The following is a 24,994-nucleotide window of genomic DNA, read 5'->3' as shown; positions in this document are numbered from 1 at the left end:
GGGGAACTTCCGATGGTGTGTCAGGCTGTCACTCCAGGCAGTGGGAGGACAGGACAAGTGGGAAGGAAGTGAATGGAGAGAAACCTTGGCAAAATGCAAGCGGCAGGGACTCCCCCGACGGCCAGCATGTGCTGTGGACATCTGAGTTTTTAAACTGAGAGGCTGAGGAGGACGCTGGAGGGTGAAGGGCACTAGCGTGTTGGAGGGTGAAGGGCACTGGCATGCTGGAGCTTGCTGCAGCTCACTGTCTCCCTCCCCCACTTGGTGGGAAGCATGGGTCTGTCCCCAGCCTCACCCCAACCCTCTGACAGCCAGAGTAATGTTGACAGAGTGATACCGTGTTCAGGTAAAACAAATATACCTTCCTGTAGGAGCAGGAACCTGTGGACTCCAGCATCCGGGGTCCTCTGGCCAACTCCTCCCTCAGTCCTAGGGCTGGGGAAAGAACAGACTGCACGTCCCCATGCTCGTCTAGGAACCAGGCTCTTTCCTGAGCTCAGCTCTCACCCTGGAATTCATTGGCATTCATGTCTCCACTCTCAGACCTGCGTGCTCTCTCCCACTCTCTCTCATCCACAGCCTGTTGCTCTTGGTATTTCAATATGCTGCTTTCAATGCCTTTCTGCCCACCCAGATGCTTTTCCAGGTCGGGGGTGGGGGGGCCCAGTCTGACTCTGCTGAGCTTTCTCCAGTTCATTTAAGTTACACAGTTCCGTCTGTGTAATATAGTCGCTTGAACGTATATGTCTTTTCTTTCCTCTCTCTGAGCCAGAAGCCTCAATCTGCCAACAAATGGGATAATTTTTCAGCTGGTGTTTGGCAACCATCATTTTTCTCTCTGCCCAACCAATGCTTTGTTGTAGCAAATGGAAAAGTTAGTGATTTGACTTCTGAATAGGAGGATATTCCTCAAAGGAAACAGGTTCCTTGTATCATCAGGAGCCCAGCTCTGCAGCAGCATTGGCCAGATTTACTGACTGTTACTGGAATGATTAGTGGAATGATTGTTTGTTGTTAACAGCCCATCTGTAGTGTTTAAACTTCATCGGGGAGCCGAATTTCACAGGCATTATCTGGCTGGAGGACAGCCTCATATGGTCCACAGAGGGGCTGTGAAATCCCAGAGGAAATTAAATACAACAGGGGGCCTTCCTGTTATGTCGATCCAACTGATCTTTTTTTCTCTGATAGAAATCAGCAGCTGGGTTGATGTTCTCTGGGGCATCAGAGTGCCTATTGCTGCTGGCAGAGAACATGAGAAAGTGTCTGTCACCGAGGACAGGTGCTGAAGACCGTGATTTTCTGCCACACTTGCATTTTGTCATCACAGAGATTTCTTGCCTCATCCTCTCTTCGGCTTGTTGTCACAGTGGGATGATGCTAGGAAGCCGAAGATAGGTACCCACAGAGGAAGGGGGAGATGTGAGAATATAGAAGATTTTCTTGAGTGTTTGTGGCATAGATGAACAGGCAGAGAAGATGTACAGCACCATCACCCTTTCTGTCTTATTTCAAGGTGTTTTTATCAGACTAATGCAGGCAAGGAGTAGGCACTGCTTTTTCCTATCCAAAAAGGGCTGTTGCTGAGGTTTGGCTCTCAGTGCAGAGGAAAGCTCTCAGATCCCTCTTGGAGTTGACACTAATGCTCTCTCTCCCTTTGTCTTCAGCATTTCTCAGAGAACCTGGATCACTTGTCCGACAACATGGAGGATTTCTCCAACGACCTCTTCAGCAGTTTCTTCGATGACCCAGTACTGGCTGAGAAGAACCCACTGCTGGACATGGACCTGGATCCACCCACTCCAGGCATCCAGGCAGAGCACAGCTACTCCCTCAGTGGAGACTCTGCTCCCCAGAGCCCCCTCGTGCCTGTCAAGACTGAAGATAATGCGAACGGTGAGCATGAGACGTGCACGCTGCACAGTTTCGGGCACATCTGTTAGGAGAGGCTCTGGCTGGCTTCCATATGTAAGGACAAACTGGCAATTCCTTGGGCTTGCGCATGGCTAATCCAGGGAAGAATTTGATCTGCCCTTGTCAAATACAGCCCACATTTTTCCTTTCCTGTGCTCTGACAGTCGTGTTGCTCCTTTGCCGGGCTGTTATTTATGAGGATGATAATTGGCTGTGGTGAGGTGTGCTGCCAGCTTCTGGCAAGTAATAGGCAATGTCTCTTTAGGACCCTGCAAACCTGGGCGTGGATGTCCTAGATCCAGGTCTGTTTTGGCATCAGGCAGCAGGGTTTTGGCTTGAATATAGGAAGCATGAGTCTCTGGCTGCAACCAGTGCTGGTACATGTGGAAAGCTAAGTGGCTTCTTTACCAGCAGATCTTTTAACAGGAGACAGAGAGGAACAGTCATTTCGAAACCTATTTTTAAAACAATTCATTTCAGGATAATTTATGATGGCTGGATATTTTTAGAGCCATCCTTGCAGAGAGTCCTGTAATTTGTGGGACTGTGTGGGTGTCCCAACAGCTGATGGACACCAGGCTGCCTGAAAAAGCAGTGGCACAGGCTCAGTATACACAGAAGAAAGTCATTCCTTTGAGTGAGAGTGAGACCTGGGACAGAGGCCTCCCTCTCATGGCCAGGAATGATCCCAGCTTTCTGGTTCAAACGCCAAGACAGGAGGAGAGGATCTGGCCTCCACTGCTTCTTTGGTCCCTGCAAAGGGAGCAGCCGTCAGTGCCACGTTCCTTAGGGGCCATTCAGAGAGGTGCTGGGAGAGAGGCTTATGGCAGGCCAAGCAGGTTCTGCCTTAGTATCAAAAAAGGTTTCCCTTTACATTTCTTTTTCCTTATCTTTAACCCCAGTCAAGTCTTGGAGGGCACTCAGCCCAAACAGGCAATTGGGCAACTAACAAAAACTAGCCCAGCATGGGTGCATAAACACATCTTAATTTCGCCCCTGCAAATGAATCGGAGGAGATGAAGCTTGGGAATGAGAGAAGCCAAAAGCATGAATTTGTCAAAAGCAGTGAGATGAAGTCTGCCTGCATGAAGCTACCTCAGGGACTCCTTGTTGAGACACTTGTCACCACTTCTGCTCCTCTCCTCTGTGTCTGGACATGTCCCTGCTTCAGCTGAACTATTTCCAAGGCAAGACCATGACTGTCCTGAATGGAGCGTGATGCTGATCCTTGAGCAGAGGCCAGCGCAGGGCACATAACCCAGGAGAGCTTGAGATGGGCCTGGCACTTGCTCTCTGAGAGTACACCTCAGCTCTATACAGGGAGCAAGGCCTAGCCTTAATGTGGCAGGCATTGGGGTATCTATGCATGCAGTCCTGCAGCGGGATAATTCAACCCATCTTTCCAGGGGTATCTTGGCTCGTAATTGGACGTGAGTCATATTCTAGTGTAGCCCTGAGTCAGGTCCAGCATTTGCAACACTGTGCAGTCCTTTTGGCACTGCTCCATCCAGTCTCCGTCCTTTTAGACATTCACTTCAAGTTAATTACCCAGGAATGGCTTTTCTTTAACATTAAGCAATGCCCGGGCTCTGTCTAGGCTTGGAGCTGGCTGAGGCTTGTTATTTATCAGCTTTCTCCCAGCTTCTCTGCAGATCTCCAAAACACTTCCAAATCCTCCCCCTTCCCACATGGTTCCCACTAACACGGGTCAGCTAGGGCAAGCCACTGGGTGCATTGTGACCCTGCTTATCAGTGGAGTCTGCTTTCCAGATGGTTTGCACATACGGACTGGCTGCATCAGTTCTCAGTACCAGCTCTCCGTTCTGCAGGACATGATTTGCTGCCAGGAGCAGGGGGAGCCAGGGCTGTGCAGAACAGCGGGTGATGGACCAGCCTCGGGCAAGTGCCCACGCTCCTGTCTAGGTCCTGCTTCCTCACTGCTCTTTGTCTCGCCTCCTCAACCCAGGGCAGCTATGGATATCTTTCTGCTTTTTTCCCATTACGTACAGAGTATCTAAAGCAGAGGATGAGCTTCCTGCCACGCCTCACCCACCAACATACAGTGAAATCTGCAGTGGTTACAGGTTGGCCATACCTCTGAAACCTCCCCTCAGGCATCAGAACATAGATGTGTCCACACAACATGCCTCCTCCTCGGTCCCTCATTGACCCTTTGATGGCTTATGTGTTTCTGATTCTGTAATTGCTCCCCAGATGAATCTCTGAGGGTGGGAAAGAGAGTGGTGTCAGAACATAGACAGGAAATGGGAGGACAGCGCATACTTATTTGGGTGTCTGCTGCTTGGACTGTCTGGACTGACAGCTCTGGGGGCTGTTCTCTCGCCCAGGCAAGTCTGAACGGGGAGAGCCCTTGGTGGTCTGCTCTCCCTAGTCTGGTAACTTGCTCCAGCAGCAGCCCTCCCAGACAGAGGATGCCCCATGCATCTGAGAAAAAGAGAAATGCACGGCTTTGCAATAGAAAGGGAGGATGAGGAAGGTGAGGCTTAAAAGCACAGTAAGGGAACTTCAGATTAGCCGGTAGGCAAAACCTTCCCACAGTGGGCGTAGTGAAACCATCGAAGAGATTTAATGGGAGAAGCTGTGGACTCTTCCTCACTTTTTGGAGAGGTAAGATCAAGTCAGACAACCATCTGTCATGATTGACATGGATTGAACTTGCCTAGAGCAGTGGGGTAGACTGGAAGACTTCTCAAGGTCCCTCATCTCCATGACAGGCTGTGATCCTGTCCAGGTTTTCAGGCTGCAAACCCTTGTGGCTGTGTACCACCTCACCTCCTTCCATCAGAAGGGCTTGTCTGCATACCAGGGGTAACTGGGACTTCACTACCACCTGTGGGTTTGGTGTCCTTAGCAGGACAGAGAAAATGCAATTCAGTCTGTCTGCTCAGCAGCCTCGCTGTTGTCAGGGCTGTGCTGTGCACCCCGGCCTGAGAGGCTGCCGGAGGACATCGGCATTGTGGGAAGCTCTAGGAAGCCATCCAGCAGCTCTGAGAGCAATGCATGCAGCTGATACACACACGGAGCAGCCACTGGAACTCCTGTCTGTGCTTGAAGGTGTGCAGTCACACGGGGAGCTGGAAGGAATGAGCCTCAGCTAGAGACCTCTCTAGGCAGCAGAGTAAGAGATGCTAGACCAAAGACAGGAAGACAACACATTCCACCAGCAAGGGTGACACTGTGTTAACTTCTATAATTCTTGGCCAAGCTTTAACGCTACTGTGTCCAAGCAAAAGCCAGGGGAAGGGTTCTGCCCTGTCCTCTCCTGAGGGCAACAGAGACTGAGTTGGGCAGAGATGATGTTGAGCTACCTTGAAGTTTAGTTCAGATGGCAGCTCCCCATGAACAGCTACTTGCTTGTACTCTGTGCAGGCTGTTCTGGAGCTGAGAAGGGCCTTTCTCCCCCTCTCCTCTTGCTAAGACATCTAGACTGAGACCTGCACTGCAGAGCTGCTTTGAGCAGCAGACAGCCAGGCAACACCCCTGGGTCTCTTGTCTCGTGCAGAGAGCAGTGCAGAGGGGTCGGGAAGTGAGCCTCACGTTGTGGCCTCACGTTGAGCCAACTGGGGCACTACCTGGTGACATACTTAGCAATAGTCCATCCTGTGTCAAGCCAAATGCATTTCTGGTTGTCAGATAAAAAGGGGAAGGGAAGGGATGAGGATTGGGAAGAGGATACAGGCTCCAGGCCAGCTAGGAGTAGCTTTTTGGCAGGATGAAGTGTTTGAAGAGCAACGAGGGGACCAAAACTTCAGAGCAGAGCCCAGGCAGCTCTCCTGACTAGCAGGTTTTTTTCCCATCTGAACTGCAGCTTATCTGCCACTGCCTGAATCCCAGTTCCCAGGATCTCTCCCTCCAGTGATGAGCCAGGCTCACACCACAGACGTACACGGGACAGGGCAGGTGGGGGGCAAGGAGAGAGTGCTCACACAGCTCCTGTTCAGATCTCGTCAGACGCTTCCTTTCCCTTGTTGCTGCTTCTGTCCCGGACAGCAACGGCAGCGGGTCAGGGCTGTAGGCAGCAGTCCCCCTGAGCAGTGTGGGGTGGAGGAGGGTGCCTCAGAGGTGACACTGAGGGGAGCAGCCTCGCAAGCAGGTGCCACATTGGACTTCCTTCCACAGAAATGGACCTTCCTCCTGTCCTGTCGTGCAGCGAAGCTCTGGTACTTGGCACAATGTCGGCGGGAGGCCAAAGCAGCACCGTCAGCCTTTCACTGTCATCGTGGTTGCCCTCTCGCCAGCTCTCTAGCACAGTCACGGTGCTATTCTTGGTAACACACCTGGCAGCTGTGATGCTGGCCACACTGCCTACGGAGTAACAGCCCAGCATCTTCCTCTCACCGTGCTCTAAATATAAATAAGCTCCAGAGGATGAGACCAAGACATCACTGGGGAAAGAAACCCTGCAGCTGTGCTCCAGCGCTCAGGCTGCACAGTCCCGTCTGCTCCCCACACGCTGGGGGTTCGTTCCCTTTTGTACTCTCTGTTGTGGGCCTGCACATGCTTGTGTGGTGACAGTGCTAAACTTGGAAAGGCAGCCTCCCCAGACGGGGGGAAGCTGTCTGCATGGCTTTTTTTTTTTTTCTTTCTTTCTTGTCCTGTTCTTGCTGGAGTTTGACTCTCACGTTGTGCATGTTTCAGAGCTGGAGAATGGAGTGTGGTCGCTGGGGCCCAAGCTCTGCTCCATCATGGTGAAACAGGAACAGAACCTGGCTCTAGACCTGCCTGAGTCCCAGCTAGCTGCCAGCTCCATACCAGTGCTGAACCTCAACCCTCTGCAGAGACTGCCAGTCCCCGAGGAGGTGAGCCCATCTAAGATCCATCGGGAACCCGGGCTCTCACACAGCAGCACCTCTGGTAATGCGGACCCACCCATGTGACTGCAGGGTCCTGCTAAGTGATTTAGCCGCTGGACAGACAGGAGAAAGTGATACAAAGCCTAGATGCTGCATTTGTCATTCTCCTCTTGAAATGGCAGTCAGAGGAGCAGCACCCCTGATGCTACATAGAACTGTGTTCTTGATTCCTGCAGTGGCAGTTTATCTTTCCAGAGAAAACGGTGGAAGGAAGGTGTTCTCCAGCACAGGAGGCTTTGCAATCTCAGTTAAATACAAGATGTTTCCGTGTACACAAAACCCAAAAGCTTGCACATGCTTGAGCCCTGGCTCCTCCAATCTGCCTGTATTTCTACAGCCAGTCTTGGATTGTTTTCATTTTTTGGAGAACGGTGTCAATTAATGTGATGCCAGTGACCCCACTATTCCTGAGTATAGATCCCTGCTCTGCCACTGTCTTTTTCATGGCCTTAGGCTTATCAGAGGTCTCTCACTTTTCTCAGCTGCTCACTGGAAATGGAGGTTCCACTGCGGGTCCTGCTTGCTTTGTCCTATGAAGCATCAGGAATTATTCTAAGAATCAAGGGACCAAGTCTTTTGGTCATATCAAAGTTCTTCATAATTCTGTCTGAAGGAAGCTCACTTATGCCACTGGTATGTGGGTATAAGTTGGGGGCTCAGTTTGGATGGCCTCGAGTCCAGCTGCGTTGGATGGGAAGGTCTGACCAGTCTCACACAGACCTTGGCTATCTCGTAGCAGCTCAGTAGATAACAGTAGAGCATCTCTGGTGCTCACTTCCTTTTTTCACTCATGCTGAGCATCTTCCCATTTAAACAACCATCCAAAACAAATGGGTACTTCCAGCCAACACTGTGCACAAACTTCCTCCATTATTTACACAGCTTGAACTTGCTGTGCCCTCGAAGCTCTGCTGTGTGTGCTCAACAGCGGTACCATGGTGCTCTCTCAGCTGTGTTTACAGTCTGGAGGAGTTTGCAATGTGTCTGTTTAGTGTAAAAACTCCCCCAGCCTATGGTGGGCTGGGGGCTGGCAAGCCAAGGAGCTGAGGGGCAGCATAGCCCAGATGGGAATAAATCCACTCTTTATTTAACTCTCAGTTCCCTCCGATTGGAAACAGCTGCCCAGCAGCCCTGGTGAAAATCATCTGAGCAGGATGGGTCGTTGTTCTGTTTCTGTACAACCTCCATACTCCCATTTTTAATGAAGGCAGATCAAAGAGGGACTTCCTATGGTAATGCATAGGTTGGTTTAAATTGCACTGTCTGGGTCTAGCAAGAGAAGAATTTCCAAGGCTAACAGCCATCTCCCTTTTGGAGGTACTCAGTGCACTACTTGGTAGCATATCCATCTGCCACTGCCTCTTCCTCTGCAAACCTGTGTTTGCACTCTGCGTGCCCAGCAACACAGACTTCAGGGGGCTTATGTTTGGACTCTTGGTTTCTGTTATGTGTGATGAGGGACTGCTTTGGGGCAGAGCTGTGAGACAGGCCAGGACAGAGAGCAGCGGAGCAGCAGCTATAAACAGAACTGGTGGGAGCTCTCTGGACAGGGGAGGTGGCAGCACCCAAGAACTCTTTCTGCTTCTCTTCCACAGACTCCCATAGAAATGACTCCAGCACCTGTGATCAAAGCTGAACCCAAAGAGGTGAACCAGTTTCTAAATGTGCCTGCAGGTAAGAGGATAGAATTTGCTGATTGACTTACGTCCCTCTGTATTACTCAAATATAGATCATTACTGCGCAGGGAGGAAAGACAACACCTGAGAGCAGAGCTGTGTGTACAAGGTAGTACCAGGCCACAGACCAATAGAGATGTGAGCGCTGCACTGTTCCAACCCAGATCAGTGTCTGGACCAGCAGCCATGCACAGAATTGTTCAGACAGGGACTCCCAGGCGAAAACAGGCTACTTCAGAGTTGGAAATATGCAAGAGTGCCTTTTAAATCCTCAGAGAGACTGTAGTGTTATCCAAAAACAACCATCTGAAAGTCAGGAAATTCAGGATCCAGTTTAATTTGAAAGAAACCCAAGCATCTGAAAATCTGCCGATGCACAAATGAAAGCACTATAGGAACTCCCACTGCCACAGAGAGACATTCCTTAGGCATATTCCCACCTCCATTAAGGCCCCCAGGGCTCTCCAGTACAAAGTGGGGACAGTTTTCAAGTGCTTGGAAACCAACTGAGTGACTGGAGCCCATTTGGATCAAGTGTGCTGGCAACTGTGTGAGCCCTGCGGTGCTTTTGGAAGAGCTCTTCCCTTACAAAGCTTCCTGTACTTGTGAACAGGCTACGGAGCAAAACATCACGGGCTTTGTACTCCATTTTGGTTGACACTAGAGTTCCTTATTGCTTTGTAAATACCTTCAGTGTCTTGGCAAAGCCCTCGTTAGCTCTCTGACTCCTGCAATTCCTAGTTTAGCACATTTGAGATCAGCATCACATCTGTCTTGGGCAGTGCTCAGTCCAGCCTTTTTCTCAGACCCCCCTCCCCATCTCGTGAGATTCATCACCCTCTCCTTTCAGTCCTGTGTTATGGTGGTGCCTTTTCCTGTTGCTACTCAGAGCCCTATGCCTGTACCAACAGGCTGACATGAGAGCCACTGACTTGATTTCCTTATTTCTCAGTAGATGACCTTGTGCAGATGCCTCCAACTCCACCCAGCAGCCACGGCAGTGACAGCGACGGATCTCAGAGTCCCCGGTCCCTGCCTCCCTCCAGCCCAGCCCGACCTGCTGCTCGCTCTTCTACTGCCATCTCCTCCTCACCTCTCCTCACAGCACCACACGTAAGGATGCCGCAGGACGCCACTGGGACACAGGGCTCCTTGGTGTTCAGAAGGGTTTGGAGGCTTTCCAAGGCTCATGTAGGGGGATCCTGCCCTTGTTAAGGTCTCCAAGATGAAAAGCTCTGGCAAGGCAATGTGATGTCTTAGCACAAGGATGTGGGGACAGGGTAGTGCTCACAGGAGTGAGGAGTGGTGTGATGAGTCTTGTACAATGCCTACCAGCAGCTACCTTGTTTTAGCAAGTGTTGTCTTTTACCCCACACTCTGGAAAGTAACCTATGCACTGGAAGACTTTCTGAGGGAGGTTAATGGAAGAGAAGGGAATAACTGAGAATTCCCATAACCAGACTGTGTTTTAACTGTCACCACAAAGTTCTTTGGTGGGGTCCTGCAGTGCAAGTGTGTAGCCGGCCTCACTGTGAAGGAACAGATGCCCTCCCAGGTAAAAGAGGAAGGCAGCTGCTGAGTTGTGGCCCCAGGATCAGGCTGAGAGCAGGAAACAACACTGCCCTGCACCTATTTGTCCGGAGCCTCTAGCTGCTCTGCCAGGCTTTAAGGAGGATCACTGCAATAGAACTACTTGCTGACACTGGTGACTGCTCTCTTTGTGTTTCAGAAGTTACAAGGGACCTCTGGCCCGCTGCTCTTGACTGAAGAGGAGAAACGCACCTTGATTGCCGAGGGCTACCCCATTCCTACCAAGCTGCCCCTCACCAAAGCAGAGGAGAAAGCACTGAAGAGGGTCAGGAGGAAAATCAAGAACAAGGTGACTGCAAAAAATGTAACCATGCAGCTCCCATAATTCCAGAGCATTCTCAGCTGACCAGTGCTATAGTTACCCTCACCACCTCAGCTGCAGTGCAGCTCAGAAAAGGTGGGATCCTGCCTTTGGTACACTGGCACGAGCCTCCCAACCCACAGAAATGGTGCCGTGGGGCATGCTCTGCATGTGGCCATATCTGGGAAGTGGGTCTTCCAGCCCAGCTCCTGGGAGTGTGTGGCCTGGGATGGGGCCCACAAGCTAAGGCATCATGGATCAGACAAACTGGCCTGCTCAGGCCTTGCTGTGGGGAGAGGGAAACAAGAGCCATTGCATGGTGCAGGACGGGTGATGCAGAGCCCATTAGCCAGGCAGAGGCTGTGAGACTGCAGACTGTCATTAGAAAGCATCCCATGGGAGAAATGGTGAGACCCTGAATTAGTCATCCAGTGACTCAGGAGTGGTCTGGGTCAGAATCTGCCCAGATGGCCACAGCACATACCCATGTGAGTCAGAGGAGTTCATAGCAGCCCTAAAGATGCTCTCAGCAATGAGGACGTCAAGCATACCGCAACAAATGGTTGTGGCCTGCAGGCCAAAGGAGGCTGCATACCTACAGAATCCATCCCTCTCAGTTTTGGCCTAAAGACCAGTAGGAATGGCAGACTGGAAGGTGACTTCCCCATTTACCTTTAGGGTGCAGTGTGTATAGGGAACAGACAAGATGAGGGAGCCACAAAGAAAGTCTAGAGGCTTATGATGCTGACTCCTCTCTGACGGCTGCCCCCCTCACAGATCTCTGCTCAGGAGAGTCGCAGGAAGAAGAAGGAGTATGTGGAGTGTCTAGAGAAAAAGTAAGTCTCTTCTCCTCAGTCTTACCTTTGAAAAAGGAGCTCTACTCATGCACGGGCCTCCTTTCTAGTGCTTTTGTCTCTGAATTGCTCAAACAGTATGATTCCTCGCAAGGCTGGCTGCACAGAAGTTTGGGTTGGGATCCTGCCCCTACTCCCCTCCCCCCTAGAAATCCTCTTGCAGGATAAAGATTGCTCTAGGAACCTTGTGTTTCCAACTGCTTAGTTTGGCTGGTCCCCTGCAGAACACAGGCCATTTTGGCTGCCTAAAAGGTGGGATTTTGGGCAAGAGTCATATTTCCCCACTAGAAGTTTCTTCTGTTTTATCTGTCCCGTAAGCAGCAGGCGCTCTGAGGGCACTGACCACAGCTCTTCCCCCTCTCTTCCCATAAGGGTGGACACGCAAGCATTTGATAGCAAGAAAAACCTTACACTACAGTTATTCCCCACATTCCTTCCCCTCCTACCATTCCCTGCATGAACTTTGATTTTCTCCTTGCAATTTTGAGGTCCTGCCTGTACGGCAGGCATGAGCCTAAGGTGATATGACACTGGGAGGGTAGACAAGAGCTCTTGAGGGCCCTGATCCTGTGATCCCCTCTGTACTAACAGCCCCTGATGGGCATTCCCAGGCAAAGAAAAACGCAGGGATCCAGGTGCAAATTCACATTTCTGTTTAAATACCAACTTCCCTATTATTAACATCACCTGAGATCAGCAAAATGGAAAAAAACCCCAAACCCAACTTTAATGAACTCTTCTCCCCGATGCTATTTGTTTAAGTTCTCTGAGTGCACAGCAGTGCCGAATAAAAACAGATGACTCAAGGCACCTCAAGTTCTCACGCCCCCCGCATGGGTGGGAGTGTCCAAGCACATCACCTCCAGCTAGTGTCCCACACTGACACCCCGATCCTTCAAGCCGGCGCTGGGGACTTGGAATTGGCTGGCCTCGCTCAAGTGGCAGCTCCCGGCCTTTCCGTGCCGGGGCCTCCTCCCCAGACGTGGCCGTGGTGCCTGTACGTACTCGGCGGTTCGTTACGCTGCTGTGTCGCTGTGACAGATGGCTTTCAAACAGTGCCAGGTTTAAATGGGAACCAAAAGCAGCATTCAGCGATTGGTTTTTTTTTCTGGAACAAGTCTTTGGTCAGCTTGGCTTTCTGGAAGAGCTGGTTTGTCACAACCCCTACTTGAGCCCTTCACCATTCAGTGTGACACCTTTGCTGCAAGCCCAGTTTTTACACGGAACGCCTGGTTGGGAGGCCGTGCTGGAAACCTCCAGCAGGATCAGGCCGCGTCCCTGGACGTTCCCCTTCCCTCGTGCCGGCTGCAGCCCGGCCTGTCGCTCCTCGGCAGGAGCGGGAGGGAGCTCTGCTGCCCTCAAGTGCCCGCAGCCGGAGCTGGCCCAGCACGGCGCGGGACTACCCGCTTTGCACATGCCAGGCGCACGGCCAGGCCAGGTGCTGTCGGAGTGGGAGAGGTTTGAATTTGGCCCCCCTGTTCCTTTTCCATGCTCCGTAGCGGGGTTTGGAAGTGATGGAAATGCCTGCATAACTCCGGGTCTGGCCTGATTTGACCTGCCTGTAACCGCGTGCTCCTGGCTCTCCCAGCCCTTGGGAAAGCCTGAACTGGGAACTCTCACACATAACTGTCCACCTGCAGCCCCATCAGGGCTGGCTGCAACCGGATGGTCCAGGAACGTCCGGCTCCAGGACCATACCTGCAGGTGATGGATGAGGCCACTGAGCCTCTACACCCCAAGAGAGGCAAGCACTACGTTTTCATTATCTGTCTGGCCTTTGCAACTAACTGGCTATGGGTTTTATTCCCACAGGGTTGAGACATACACAACAGAAAACAATGAACTCTGGAAAAAAGTGGAGACCTTAGAAAATGCAAACAGGTACATGGAGCTAGACCTGACCCTCTGTGGGTAGGGCAGGGTGGGCAGGAAGGGAAGCCAGGGGAGTGCTGGGGCAGGAAGAGAAAGGCAGGCTCCTCCAGCTCCTGGTGGGACAGGCGCTGCTTGGCAAGGCGCCGGTTTTTGGCCCATGGCAGTAGCGAGGCAGCTGGGTTTGGTTAGCGAGCCTGGAATGTTTGTGTTGGGACGGCCAGGCCACGACAACGCAGTGAGGGGAGAGAGGGAAGGCGTGTTTCTCACATCTCTTCCTCCTTCTCCCTGCAGTCCTTTGGGCTCATTCTGCGCTCCCTATTGGCCTCCAGGCCTCTGGCTGTCTCCAGGGCTGCTGCATCAAGGGAGGCCCCTCATACCAGCCTCTCAGACACACTGTTTCTGCTCTTGGGCTCCTTGGAGGAATACAAGGCCCCAGGCATAATGTGACTGTTTCAGGTTTCTCTTGAGAAAGAGCTGAACAGACTTGGGGAATATTGGGAAAGCCCATTCCTCTAATAAAGGTAGAGATCCCAGCTCCCACCAAATCCAGGGCAACTCCCTGTGCATGTGGTACCCCAGCCCTTGCCCTGGCTCTTCCCTTTGCAAAGCAAGCCCAAGAGTCTCTTTCCCATCTGCTGCCGCTGCTCACCTGAAAGGAGGAAGTTGCTCCCACAGCCCCCAAGCAGGCCCCAGGCTCCCTCCCCCAAAACTCTGGTCAGCACTATTGCTTTTAACATGCAGAGCTGGCCAACTGATCTCCAAGGGAATTTGCTTCCTCGGAAGCAAATAATGAAGACTCTCACTCCTGCAGTGGAGATGGGCAGCAGGAGCTGGAGGAGCGCCCAGCTCGGCTCCCACTTACTGGGCGCAGCATGTGTGCGGCAAGGGCAGGGTCAGCTGCAGGTCTGGTGAGGGGGATGCTCATTTCTATAGCCCTGTTTCTAGCACCCCCAGCTCGAATCGAAGGGGAGAACCACAGCCTTAGAGCCAGTGCCCCCACCCGGCCCTCTGCTGCCACTTCAGCTCATGGAGTACTCCTTAAGGCTGTGCCACACTCCTTCCTCCCATCCATGACACGAGTGCTGTGGTCCCGGCTCCCGGACCAGCCACTGATGCCGGGACTGCCAGGCATGGTCTGGCTGAGCTGTGTGAGTAGCCAGAGCCTCCCATGTGCCGGAGACACGGCTGCCCCGCTGCTCTCATCCATGGGGCACAGCCTGCCCCTCTGCCTCTCTGGGAGCGCAGGCAGCCCTGCTGCTGAAAAAGCATGAGCCCCACCCTGCAAAATCAGGAGATTGGCCTAAAAGCCAGGAGATTTTTTTCTTCTTCATCTTCAAAACACACAATGTGTTCTTTCTAATTGAGTTTGGGTTTTGAGCGCTGCCAGTGGGACGCTCTGTGCTTCTCTCCACATGTACAAGGAGCAGAAAAGGATTTGGAAAGAGGTAAAGCTGGGATTCTCCTGCAATCTCCTGGCTCCAGGACTTGGCATTTTATAAAAGCTCAAACATACTTGTGTAAAACAGTCAGCGCTCCCAGGGGGAAACTCGCAGTAGTCTGCATTTCAGTAATTTGCAGCCCTTGGGAGCCGTGTAGTCACCCTCATCCCAGATTTCTTTACCAGCCCAGTGAAGGGTTCCGTGTTCTTAGTAACACACCTACTGCTTCTTTGTGTTTGTGTGTGCCAATGCCCACTTTCAGTTAAACGGGGCAGGGAGACCTTAGCACGTGTTCCAGCCGGGGCAGCCAGAGAATTAATTAATTGCTGAACTCAAGATTTGGCTTTGCCCACATCCCTCTGCAGAGTTTGCCAAGACTGAAGAAGCTGGAGGGGATCAAAACTGGGTTTTATTTCTCCTTCCACCATATGGTTTGGGGCACAAGTCAAGCTGCAGAGAGTGTGTCTCTGAGTGAAGTGGGAGAAGGCAAGGCCTGTGCTCAAGGTCTCACCTGCTGCAAAGTTCAGCCTCCGTTCCAGGGCTTGGTTTTCATGGTAGCCTGTCTCTCCATTGCTTTGGGAGATGACTGGCTGGACTTGGAGGCATCCAGGAGTCCTAAAGGAATGGGGCAGTCGTAATGTTGGGTAGCTGCAGTGAAGGTTGTAGTGGATCTACTGGTGAGGAGACAGAGGCTGTTCCCTCAACACCTTTGGGGTGTTCCTCCTGCAGTTTCTGCAGGCTTTATACCTCAAACTCACCCTTTTTTGTTTCTTGCATTCCAAGCCTGTTTGGTCGAAGAAATTGGGCAAGATATACCAGGGGGGAGATAGTTGTTTTCACAAGAAGGGAAAACCAGGGTAAAATATGAAAGGAATAGTGGTATTCTTGCATCGCTTACTGGCTTCTACCTCCTTATCAAGTTTTGATTTGGGTTGTTTCCTATCCCAGGACTCTGCTCCAGCAGTTACAGAAGTTGCAGGCTCTGGTAGCTGGGAAAGTCTCCAGACCTTACAAAATGGCTTCCACGCAGACCGGGACCTGCCTCATGGTATAAGCTTCATTTCCATCTTCCTTATTGGCCATGCTTCCCCAGACAGCTTTGTCGAGTGCCTGTCTCTGCCCTTGTCCCCGCTGCCCAGCTCTGTTGCCAGCGACATCTGCTCTCTCCTTTTGTGATAGAGACACCAGCACGGGGCCCTGTGTCATACGTGCATCGGTAGTGTCAGTTGTTCATGCAACAGCGTAAGAATAATCCCTGCATTTTCGCTGTCTTGTTCTTTGGGCAAAACAACACTGTTTGCATTTCATTAGCTATCGGCCATTCAGCAAAAATCTTCAAAGAGCTTCCATCGTAATGGGTAGAGTTGTCTTTTGCTGAGTTGGTAATGCGTAATGTTTAACTCAGCAGGGTGGACGAACAGTTCAAGCATTCCTCCCAGTGGGCATTACCTTGTGTTTATCAGCAAAAAATGGCATCTGTTCTTGCTATGACTGCACATCAGGCTTTGTTATATCCAGCTGAAAATCTCTTCATTTGCCCTTTCAACTAACCAAAAGGATTTGGGGTTGTCTGTTGGGTTTGGTAATCCCTGTTTGCCTCTCATTTCTCATAGTGGAGGATCATGTTGGCTTCACTGTGGAGTTTTGGGGCATGCCAGTGTGTGGCCATGAATAGAGTCAGTTGCTTATTCTTCATCTCATTTTTCGCCAGGGGGAAAGTTTCTGATCCGCGATAAAAATATAACCTTCAACCCTGCGATGTCTTTGCAGGATTGTCATAGTAGCTGCTTGTGACATATTTGTCAAAGTTATCTAGTTACCACTGCTGTACTGTGAACAGCCATGAAACACAAACAGATGGTGAGGTGCTCGCCCCACTTTCTCCACACCCTCAATGTCCTCAGGGGTTGTTTTTTGCTCTTGGCTCAATCAGTTTCCTAGGTTCCAGAGCCCCTGCTCTGTATTTTCCAGCACTTTCTCCATTCAAAATCTGCTTGAAGTTGTGCTACTCTTTGCTGCCCCCATGTCAGATCAGATTTTAATGACTGCCTTTTCTGTTGGCTGCTCTGTGGCTTCACTCCAATGTTCTTTCCACATTTTCGGGTGTGACCCAGCTGGGCCCAGTGACTCATTGCTCCTTAATGCAGCAGCTCCTCAGAGCACCACTGGCTCCAGCAATTCTTCATTGCTATTACCTGGAATGAGCAAGTCCAGCAGAGGTGCCTTCCAGACATCTCCTGTGCTATAGGCTGATAAAATCACTAATTTAGCTTCCCAACAATGTCTTATCTCTCCTTGCTGCTCCCTTCCTTCCAGCCCACACACCAACTCTTTCAGGCTTCTGAGCTTTGAAGCATTTCAAGAATTTGTAATTTGCTTTTCTATCTTTGGCCAGTTCCTTTCACAGGCCTTTCACAGAGTTCCCATTTTCCCTTTTCAAATACAGCTCTCCTTATCACCACAGGTATGTAGAATCATCATGCCTTGCAGCATGGAAGCAGAGTACCCTTGGAGCAGAGTACCCTTCTTTTTTAGCCCTGCTGGGTATTTGTCCAGCCAGTTCTTCAAGGCCTCTAGTGATGAGCAGTCCTCAGCCTCCTCAGGCAAACCATTCCAGTGCTTTGTTATCTTTCCCAGATAAAGCTTCCTTGCTATCTCATCTCAGTCTTCTTTGCAAGGCTTAAGCCTATTACAACTTCTGCCCACTGTAAGCATGATCGGGTTACCCTCCCTTTGTGCAGCTGCATTTTACATACTTGAAAACCATTGTTTTTGAGCAACTCCCTTCAGTCTGCTCTGCTAAATCACTGTGATTTCTTCAGTCTTCCCTTGTAGGCTGAGACACCGAATCACTGCTTGTTCCCAGAGCTCTCTTCCAGACTTTCTCTGGTTGCCCTGCATCTTTTTGGAAGTATGGGGCCTAAAGCTGGACACAGTGTTCCACCTGAAGACTGGCAACAGTGCCAGCCAGCCAGCCAGGAAGCCTGTTCATACTGCCCAGGCTGAGATTTGCCCTTTGCAAAGTGACACTGATTTGTGCCCGCCTTATGCTCCTTTTTAACTCCCAGATCCTCTTCTGTAGATGAGCTGCCTGACCACGTCGTTACTGGCGTGTTTCCTCTGTTAATCCGTCCTGCCACCTCGCGGATCTCGGCATTTGTCCTTAGGATCCGCCCGCTGGTCTCTTGAGCAGCTTCTCCCTGTGGTCAGGATCATTCTGAATTTGAATCCTCACCAAAAGCCAGTCTTCTTGTAGTCTCTCCCATCTGCAGCTTTGATACCGTCCATCATCCAAGTCAAGCTTAAAAATGTTGAATCTTGCCAGAGCCATAACGGATCTCTCTGCTACTCCATCTGCTACTTCCTCCCAGTGACTTGACAGTGAACGATTTGCTAACTATGCTCTCAGGACGTCTTTTTTTGATTAATTTTGCCTCCACTTTTCCAACTGGTTTTGCAGCACTTCAGCTTAGTTTCCCTCGCTTTCCAAGAGGTCAAAATGGTGAGATGGACAGAAGCTGTGAGATGAATGATGCTCAGAGTCATACCAAGAATTACTGTTATGAAGTGTCACAGAGTTTGAACTGAAACTGAATCAGAGCATCAGTCAGTGTTAACCTGAAACAAAACAGTAAAAACAGTGCCGGTTTGGAGAGCCCTAGTTGAAAGGCACGTTAAAGCAAGATGTTAATTATACTGCTCTTTCCCAGCCCATAAAGCCTGTTTTGTTTTAGAAAAAAAGAACGGACTTCACAGGGCTGTCTCCCCTTTCTGCAAGTTGTGTGCTTGGCCGTGATAATTCCAAGCAACATAATTTTATTTTTTCCTCCTGTTTTTATGGAATAAGGGTTCTAAATTCATGGTGTGCCTGATAACAATGTGATCAGACAGTGTCTATGCTGTCCACATTTTATTTCCTAACTGTAAAGCCAGACACGAAGAGTCTGGGCTGTTAAAATCTCTTTGACGTAGCGTAGTATACCCATGCTATTATTTCATCTTCCACATCTGCTGGAATCCACTGGGGGTCACAATTACCTTGATGTAGCAGCTTCTGCGTGATACTTAGGTATAGCTATTCCAAAACAGGTGGCTATTGTGAAAAGGAGTCAAGCAATTGCTGGCTGTCCCCACAGGTCAAACTTAGCTGGTTTATACCTAGTAGAAATCACCAACAGATAGGTGCATTGCCTCTTTGACAGTGAGCAGCCTGAGCACTGAGCTGGTGGCAGCTACGTTATGTACCACCCGTGGCGCATGGGTATTTAGGTAATAAATGCTCGGCTCTGTGTCATTTCCCTTGTGTCCCTTCTTGCTCCGTGCTGGTAGGTCCTTAAACTCTGTTAGATCAGCACTGGCATCTCACTCTGAACTGCTATGGCAGAATTCATAGGCAGGTGCAGAGCTACCAGAGGGATTTCCAGGGAGCTTTCATCTGCCCCTCTCCTTTTATCACTGCCCAGTAGCTCTGACTGGGCTGCTTGACAGCAGAAGGCATGGACACATGGTCCTGCCTATGAGCATGTCAAGCATAAATTTAACCCTTTCCTTGGACTCTCCACCCTTGCTAACAGGCAGTAGGTGGCTGCAGTTCTGCTGTCATTCCTGTCCTCGCATGGACAGTATCTTGACTTCGCTAGGTGCTGTGGTACCTCACAGATTTCTCACAGTGAGTTTGTTTTCTTACAGCCTGCTACAACTCCTGCTGAGCCAACGGTCAGGTTCCCTTTGGTCAAGGCAGAGTTCATCCCTTCTGTTGAGTCTCCCTCTTTCTCAGCTTGTTCCCCTGCTATGCCTTCCACCATCTGTCATCAAATGGATGGGAAAGTCCTCACCGTTCAACCAGAAATACTTCAAATAAAGAAACACAAGGAAGGCTCTGACTTCCCATCTTAGATTTGCAGCAGAGATTAGCAGAGCAAGTGCTTTCCCTCCCTGGGGACCACAGTGACCCAGTTGTCAGCCTGACCACATGTTCTCACACAGCCTCGTGTTTGTGTGCTATGGGGGGAGTTTTTCCTCATGGCTAGCGGCACTAACTCTCTGCTGATCTTCTCTCTAGGTGCTGGCACTCTGCTTCGTTCTGATCCTGGGATCCCTGATGCCCTGTCTCCCTGAGTTCTCTTCAGCATCACAGACAGTGAAAGCAACACCAGCACCAGACATTTACACAACTAGTAAGAGTGAGTCTAACGTGGTTGCTCCATTTCACCCTGCCAAACTAGTTTCAGCTCTTCTCTGGACACTCCCAGATCAGGGGTAGCATCCTCCCATCAGTGCCTACCCCATATGCTGGGGCTCCATGGGGAGATTTCTGATAACAGCACCTTGTTTGGGCCTGTTGCCATTCTCTGCTAACCATTGTCCCAAAACAGGACAGGTGTCAAAGGAAGGAACGTGAGAGTGAAGTCCCAGGGCCGGTTGAGGCATTAGCCTCCTGAAGCTGGGGGGAGGTGGGCATCCTGCAGGGCAGGCCTCCTGCACATGGACACATGGACAAGGTCATAGCTGGGGGAGAATGTGCTGAAACCACCACGGTGACCCACACCCATTGCAGGAGACCTTGTCCTCATTGTTAACCAATACTCTTCTTTTTTCCAGTTCAGTCACGGAGCCTCCTTTTCTATGATGAGGGTGCTGGCTCCTTAGAAGAGAGCTATAGCTCCTTCCTAACCATGGACCATCCTGAGGGGTGGGAGGCCAAAAAAGGGCAGCCTGAGGAGGGAAGGCCTCATCTGGCCAGGACACATGAGACGGCCAAATATCTGAGCAAATCCCATCTGGAGGGTCCTGACCAGAACCGAACTGACCCAACTCTCACCCACCTCAAAAAGCAACTCCATGAGAGGTAAGCAGGTGGGGGCCACCCTCCGAGCCCCAAAACACAACACCGTGTGTGGGAGTGAGCAGCAGGCATGTCCCCTCTGCTGCAAGCTGAGGAGAGCTGAGCGGCCCGGGGCAGGCAGCTAAAGAGCAGTGGCTGAAGGAGGCCAATGCTGGCAGGGAGCAAAAGACCAAGTTTATTTTCTAGAGCAGAAGTTTGGGACTCCATCAAGCTGTGTCCCACGAGCATAGAGCTGAGGAGGGCTGGGTGGTTCCGGTGGTCCCAGGCTGGCTAGTCGTTCAGTGCCCTGGGGGAGTGCTCCATCCTCATCAGAGCAAACCAGCTAGGCGCACAGGGAGGTGAATTTGCATAGGAGGCTTCGATCAACCTCGACTGATGCCTTGTCTTTTCTTTTCCTCAGAGAGACCAGCTCCAGTGAGACAGCTGAATTCTTGTAGCAGCTGCTGGACCTCAAGGCCTCGCCTGTCTGATTGCAGGATTCCCTTCTCACCGAGCAACTGAGGGACTTGGCAGGAGAGGACGCTGCATTCAGACACTCTGAAACTGGCCTTGGGTTCAGCTTCTCCCACTCCCCATGCCCCCCCGTTAGTACTGATCTGAAGGGAGTCGCAGGACTGCCAGAACCAGCAATAAACGTCTGGCGAAGCCCTGAGATGCCCTCTTCTCCTGGCCTTACCTCCTGCGTAAATGAGCACTACCCTATGGATGTGGGCTCACCTTGGAGTGGAGGGAGATCAGGGGAAGCCCCCAGACTATTCAGCTCACTCCCCAAATCCTTCACACCACGGGGGCAGTCCCCAGGCATGTACTCCTTGGCTACATCAGATGCACCTGAAGGAGAGAGAGAGAGAGAGAGAGTGCTGGATTTACTGTCCTGCCTGGGGGGCTTAGGAGTGGGTGATGCTGGTGCTGGAGAGATGGCTCTGGAGAGTTTGAGCTCGTTCCTTCCCCTCCATCTGTTGTTAGTATACTTTTGCCTCCCTTGAGAGAAAACGTAGTTCTTCCTTGCCCTAGTTTTCTCTTGATGGACATGCCTACATAACTTCCACACCAACTATCTGCAAAGATCTGCACACAAACGGAGTGGGGGAGACAGATCCCAGACAGATAAACCACCGTAAAAATTTGACAGCAGCCTCTGGGCAACCAGAGCTCTGAAACAGAGAACAATTTTCCCCCACAACCCACTTCTCCCCGCCCTCGGCAGCCTTGCTTTGGCTGTCGTGGTATTTCCCTTTCTGTTCCCAGCTTGGGCCCTACAGTGCAGTGCTAACCAGGTCAGTGGCCTTCTCACCTGCCATTCTGCAGGCCCCCCCTCTGAGAGAGGGTGAGAGAAACCTGCTCCCATAACCTGAACCCCGTCCTGGCCCTCCATCCCCAACTCTGCTTCCTGCCCAATGGGGTCTTTCTAGGAGCCACCGAGGAGAGCTCTGCAGCCCAGTGGAGGGCTGTTGGACAGCTGTCATTCCCCTCACATCCTCCGTGTGCACAGCAGTGTTGTGAACGCCACTGAGGGCGTACTGGCATCTCTGGTGGCAGGTACGTCTGTCAGGAGAGAGAGGCGTGTTGGAATTGTCCAGGGTCACCAAAGGCTGTTGTAGACCTCTTCCTTCCAAGTGCTGGCACCACAGGTAGCAAACTCTTGCTGCACCACCCTTCAGGCTGGACGTGCCAAGTTTGGTGCTGAAATGACCTCATCTCAAGCCTATGCCATCCTCTTTAGCACCCAGTCACCCATTCCCGACCCTTCTTCCTTCCCAGCAAAAAACCTGCTGAAAGGCTCGAGTGCCTCCTCGCTCTGTTCCCTCAGCTGCCATTTGATGGAAGGACGAAGTGGGACATGAGTGTTGGAGATCTGGGATGTGGCAGGTTGCCCACGTTTGTATGCGGGGGTCCCTGTGCACTCTGCCCGTGCTCCCAGCAGGCTCCCCTTTGGCTTCAAGCACCCTGGACCCACTCTGCACTGCCCCGGCCCCTCCTCTCCCCCCAGGCTGGGAGTGGAGAGGGCTTCTCGGAGAGGAAGGATGGGATGGCTCTTGCTCAACAACTGGGAGAGGTGAGGGAAGGGCCTTCACATCCCTCTTTTCTCCTTTTTGAAAACCAGTTTTGCCCCCTGAAGCCGTTCAGGACAAATTTGGACACAGCTAGCTGCAACCATCCATGCGTGGCCAGTGAGGTGAGGAAGAGGAAGACCCTCAGCCTGGCTCTGCTCTCCTCGAGGTTCACACAGGACCCGCCGGTCACCAGATACCACTGCGTCCCGCATCCTCCGCCTCCACCCCAGCACAAAGAACCACTGCCGGGTCCAAGCACGCCCTCCTGCACCCCAACACTTCCACTGAGCACGTCCCCGTGCCTCCCACTCCCACCGTTGTACAGAGACCAAGAGCAGAACTCGTTTGTACATAATGAACCTTATTTTGTATTATTGCCGATCCCTTAAGATATTGTATTTTGGAGACTCTCAGATCCTATTTTCAGTATTGTATTTTATTAAGAATTAGTGCGGGCTTGGCACCTATGAACTTCTTCCTTGTTAGCAGCTCACTTTCCCCTTATACTCCAGCAATTGCCTCTTCCCTCCTCTTTGTTTTGGTTTGGGTTTTTGTTTTGGTTTGGGTTTTTTTTTTCAAGCCACCTTTTCTCCTCTTCCTATCACTCGCTCTGCATTTGCTTAATGAAGCAAAATAAAAATAAAATAAAAAGATGCAGCATCATCCCTGGGCTGAGGGGTCCTTTCATTGAGGCACAGCTGTCACGCCAGCTCACACGCACAGCTCCTCGCCTCCAGACCCCCTTCCCCGGACACGTGCGCAACTGGTTCCGCGCTTGGACCTCCTGCTCAGGGGCTAGAAGCAAACTGGCTTGTTTTATTCCCAGTAGCACTGTGATTTCTTCTGCAGTTCTGAACAAGTGGGAAATGTCCTGCCTCAGTTTCTTCTCCCCCTCTGAAATACCTCTAACATCAACCTCTCGGAAAGGGGAAGAGCATGGAAGGGATTCTACGAGGTGCAGTGAGCTCCTCGGATGAAGGGGCTGTGCGGGAGCCTGTACAACAAAGACGTGGGTAGTAGCACCATGGCTCTGGTCCCATTCCCTCTGAAAAAACACACTTAAATCCTTCCGTTAGCTGTGAAAGCCAAGCAGCTGCGCTCCGATCGGTAACGACCTGGGACCTGGATGTCTGTCAGCCTGTACCCCGGTTAGTCCATCTGCATCCGCGAAAACTGAGAGGCTTTGCACTGGTTTTGTGTTAAACACAAGGCAGGGGGGGGGCGCGTCTAGAAAACAAACCTTCATTTCAAGGAAGCTCCAAGCGGGTTGGTTAGGATTTGGCCATCAGGAGGACTTCTTCCCACAGTCAAGCCCTTCACAGCTGGAAGGCAGCCCAGGCGGGAGATGCCAAAACCTGGCTCCGTCTCCCGCCTCTGGCTGGACTAGTACAGCAGGCTCTGTCTGTGCCACAGGAGCAGGACACGAGGCTGGAGCTTGCAGAGATCTCCTTCTGCCAACGGCCATTTCCCTGTGGAGAGGAGAACAGCACCGAGCTGTTGCCACCCCACTGGAACAGGGCTGGCCATTGAGCAGAGGGAAGAGCGCTCCCTTCCTGGCTGGGTCTGTTTGCCAAGACGGGGTTTGACGTGGGATCCAAGGTGGGTCAGTCTGACACGGGTTTTACAAACCCCACAGGGCTCCCTTCCCCTCCGCACAGCCACGGATGCGCGGAAATGCCTGACCTTGCCCCGCAGTTTGAGTCCCGGGACACAACTAGTTTGAAGTTGAGAGTCTCACATTTTCTCTGCAGCACCTTGTCCAAAAGCAGCCTCCTACCCCTGCATCAGTGTGATGCACCTTCTTCCACCACGCGGCCAGCCTCCTCCCCGCACCCACCGGATTTCGGCCGAGGGAAGGGCTCCTGCTTTGCTCACCCCTGTGAAACATCACCCAGCAATTCGGGCATTGCCTTCTGGGGAGACTCTGACCTGCGCCCTTCATGCACGCCCCAGAACATCACGGGAATCGGGTGCAAGAAGCGAGCTCATAAAAGGAGTTCTCAGGCTTTGGCTCCTTCAACACTGATGAGTCTGGAGCAACCAGAACCCGCGTCCATCGGGGGCAAGTTTCCCTTCATCTCAACAAATCCTCCTAATTTTGCAGTCCACCAGAAAACTCCGAGTTGCTCAGAACAGGCCCATTAGGATCTTTTGATCCCCGCTATGTCTCCCAAAACGCAGCCAGCCAATCACACCTACCAATTTGGCTACAGCGACACTGATTAGAGCAGAACAAGAGAATGAGCAAAGGGAGAGGGCACCTTCTTTACAAGTCACCTTCAGCCTCGCTCAGTTAGGCTGGGTCCTCTCCAAATGCCAAGCTCCGCCACACCAAGCTGGGCTCTTGCCCATTTAGGGTCATGTTTCTAACAAGCCTCTGCACTGTCGATACGGACGAGCCCTGAACAAAAGAACGCTAACAGAACACGGGCTTCGTTTTTCAGGGACAAATTATTCCCAACCATTCTATGTTACCAGGCCAACTTGGGGAAAAAAAAAAAAAACAGAGAAAAAAGAATTGTATTTTGCCGCTGTGGCCAATGGCAGCACGTGGCAGCAGCCTGATGGGTACGT

At 51.5% G+C, this 24,994-nt stretch overlaps 1 protein-coding gene across 1 annotated transcript; it reads left to right on the top strand.

Moving 5' to 3' along the window:
* The first annotated feature begins 1,703 nt into the window (after positions 1-1,703).
* CREB3L1 (cAMP responsive element binding protein 3-like 1) lies at positions 1,704-20,803 on the top strand. Its single transcript, XM_010161637.1, has 11 exons — positions 1,704-1,896; positions 6,574-6,734; positions 8,384-8,462; positions 9,418-9,578; positions 10,195-10,344; positions 11,134-11,192; positions 13,023-13,091; positions 15,470-15,569; positions 19,584-19,704; positions 20,123-20,369; positions 20,767-20,803. The coding sequence occupies exons 1-11, from the start codon at positions 1,704-1,706 to the stop codon at positions 20,801-20,803; spliced, it is 1,377 nt and encodes a 458-aa protein (XP_010159939.1).
* Positions 20,804-24,994: the final 4,191 nt, after the last annotated feature.

The sequence above is a fragment of the Eurypyga helias genome, unplaced genomic scaffold, assembly GCF_000690775.1.
Source record: "Eurypyga helias isolate BGI_N326 unplaced genomic scaffold, ASM69077v1 scaffold39220, whole genome shotgun sequence".
In the NCBI taxonomy this organism is placed as follows: Eukaryota; Metazoa; Chordata; class Aves; order Eurypygiformes; family Eurypygidae; genus Eurypyga; species Eurypyga helias.
Note: the sequence above shows the minus strand (reverse complement) of the source record. Positions and strands in the feature narration are given on the sequence as shown.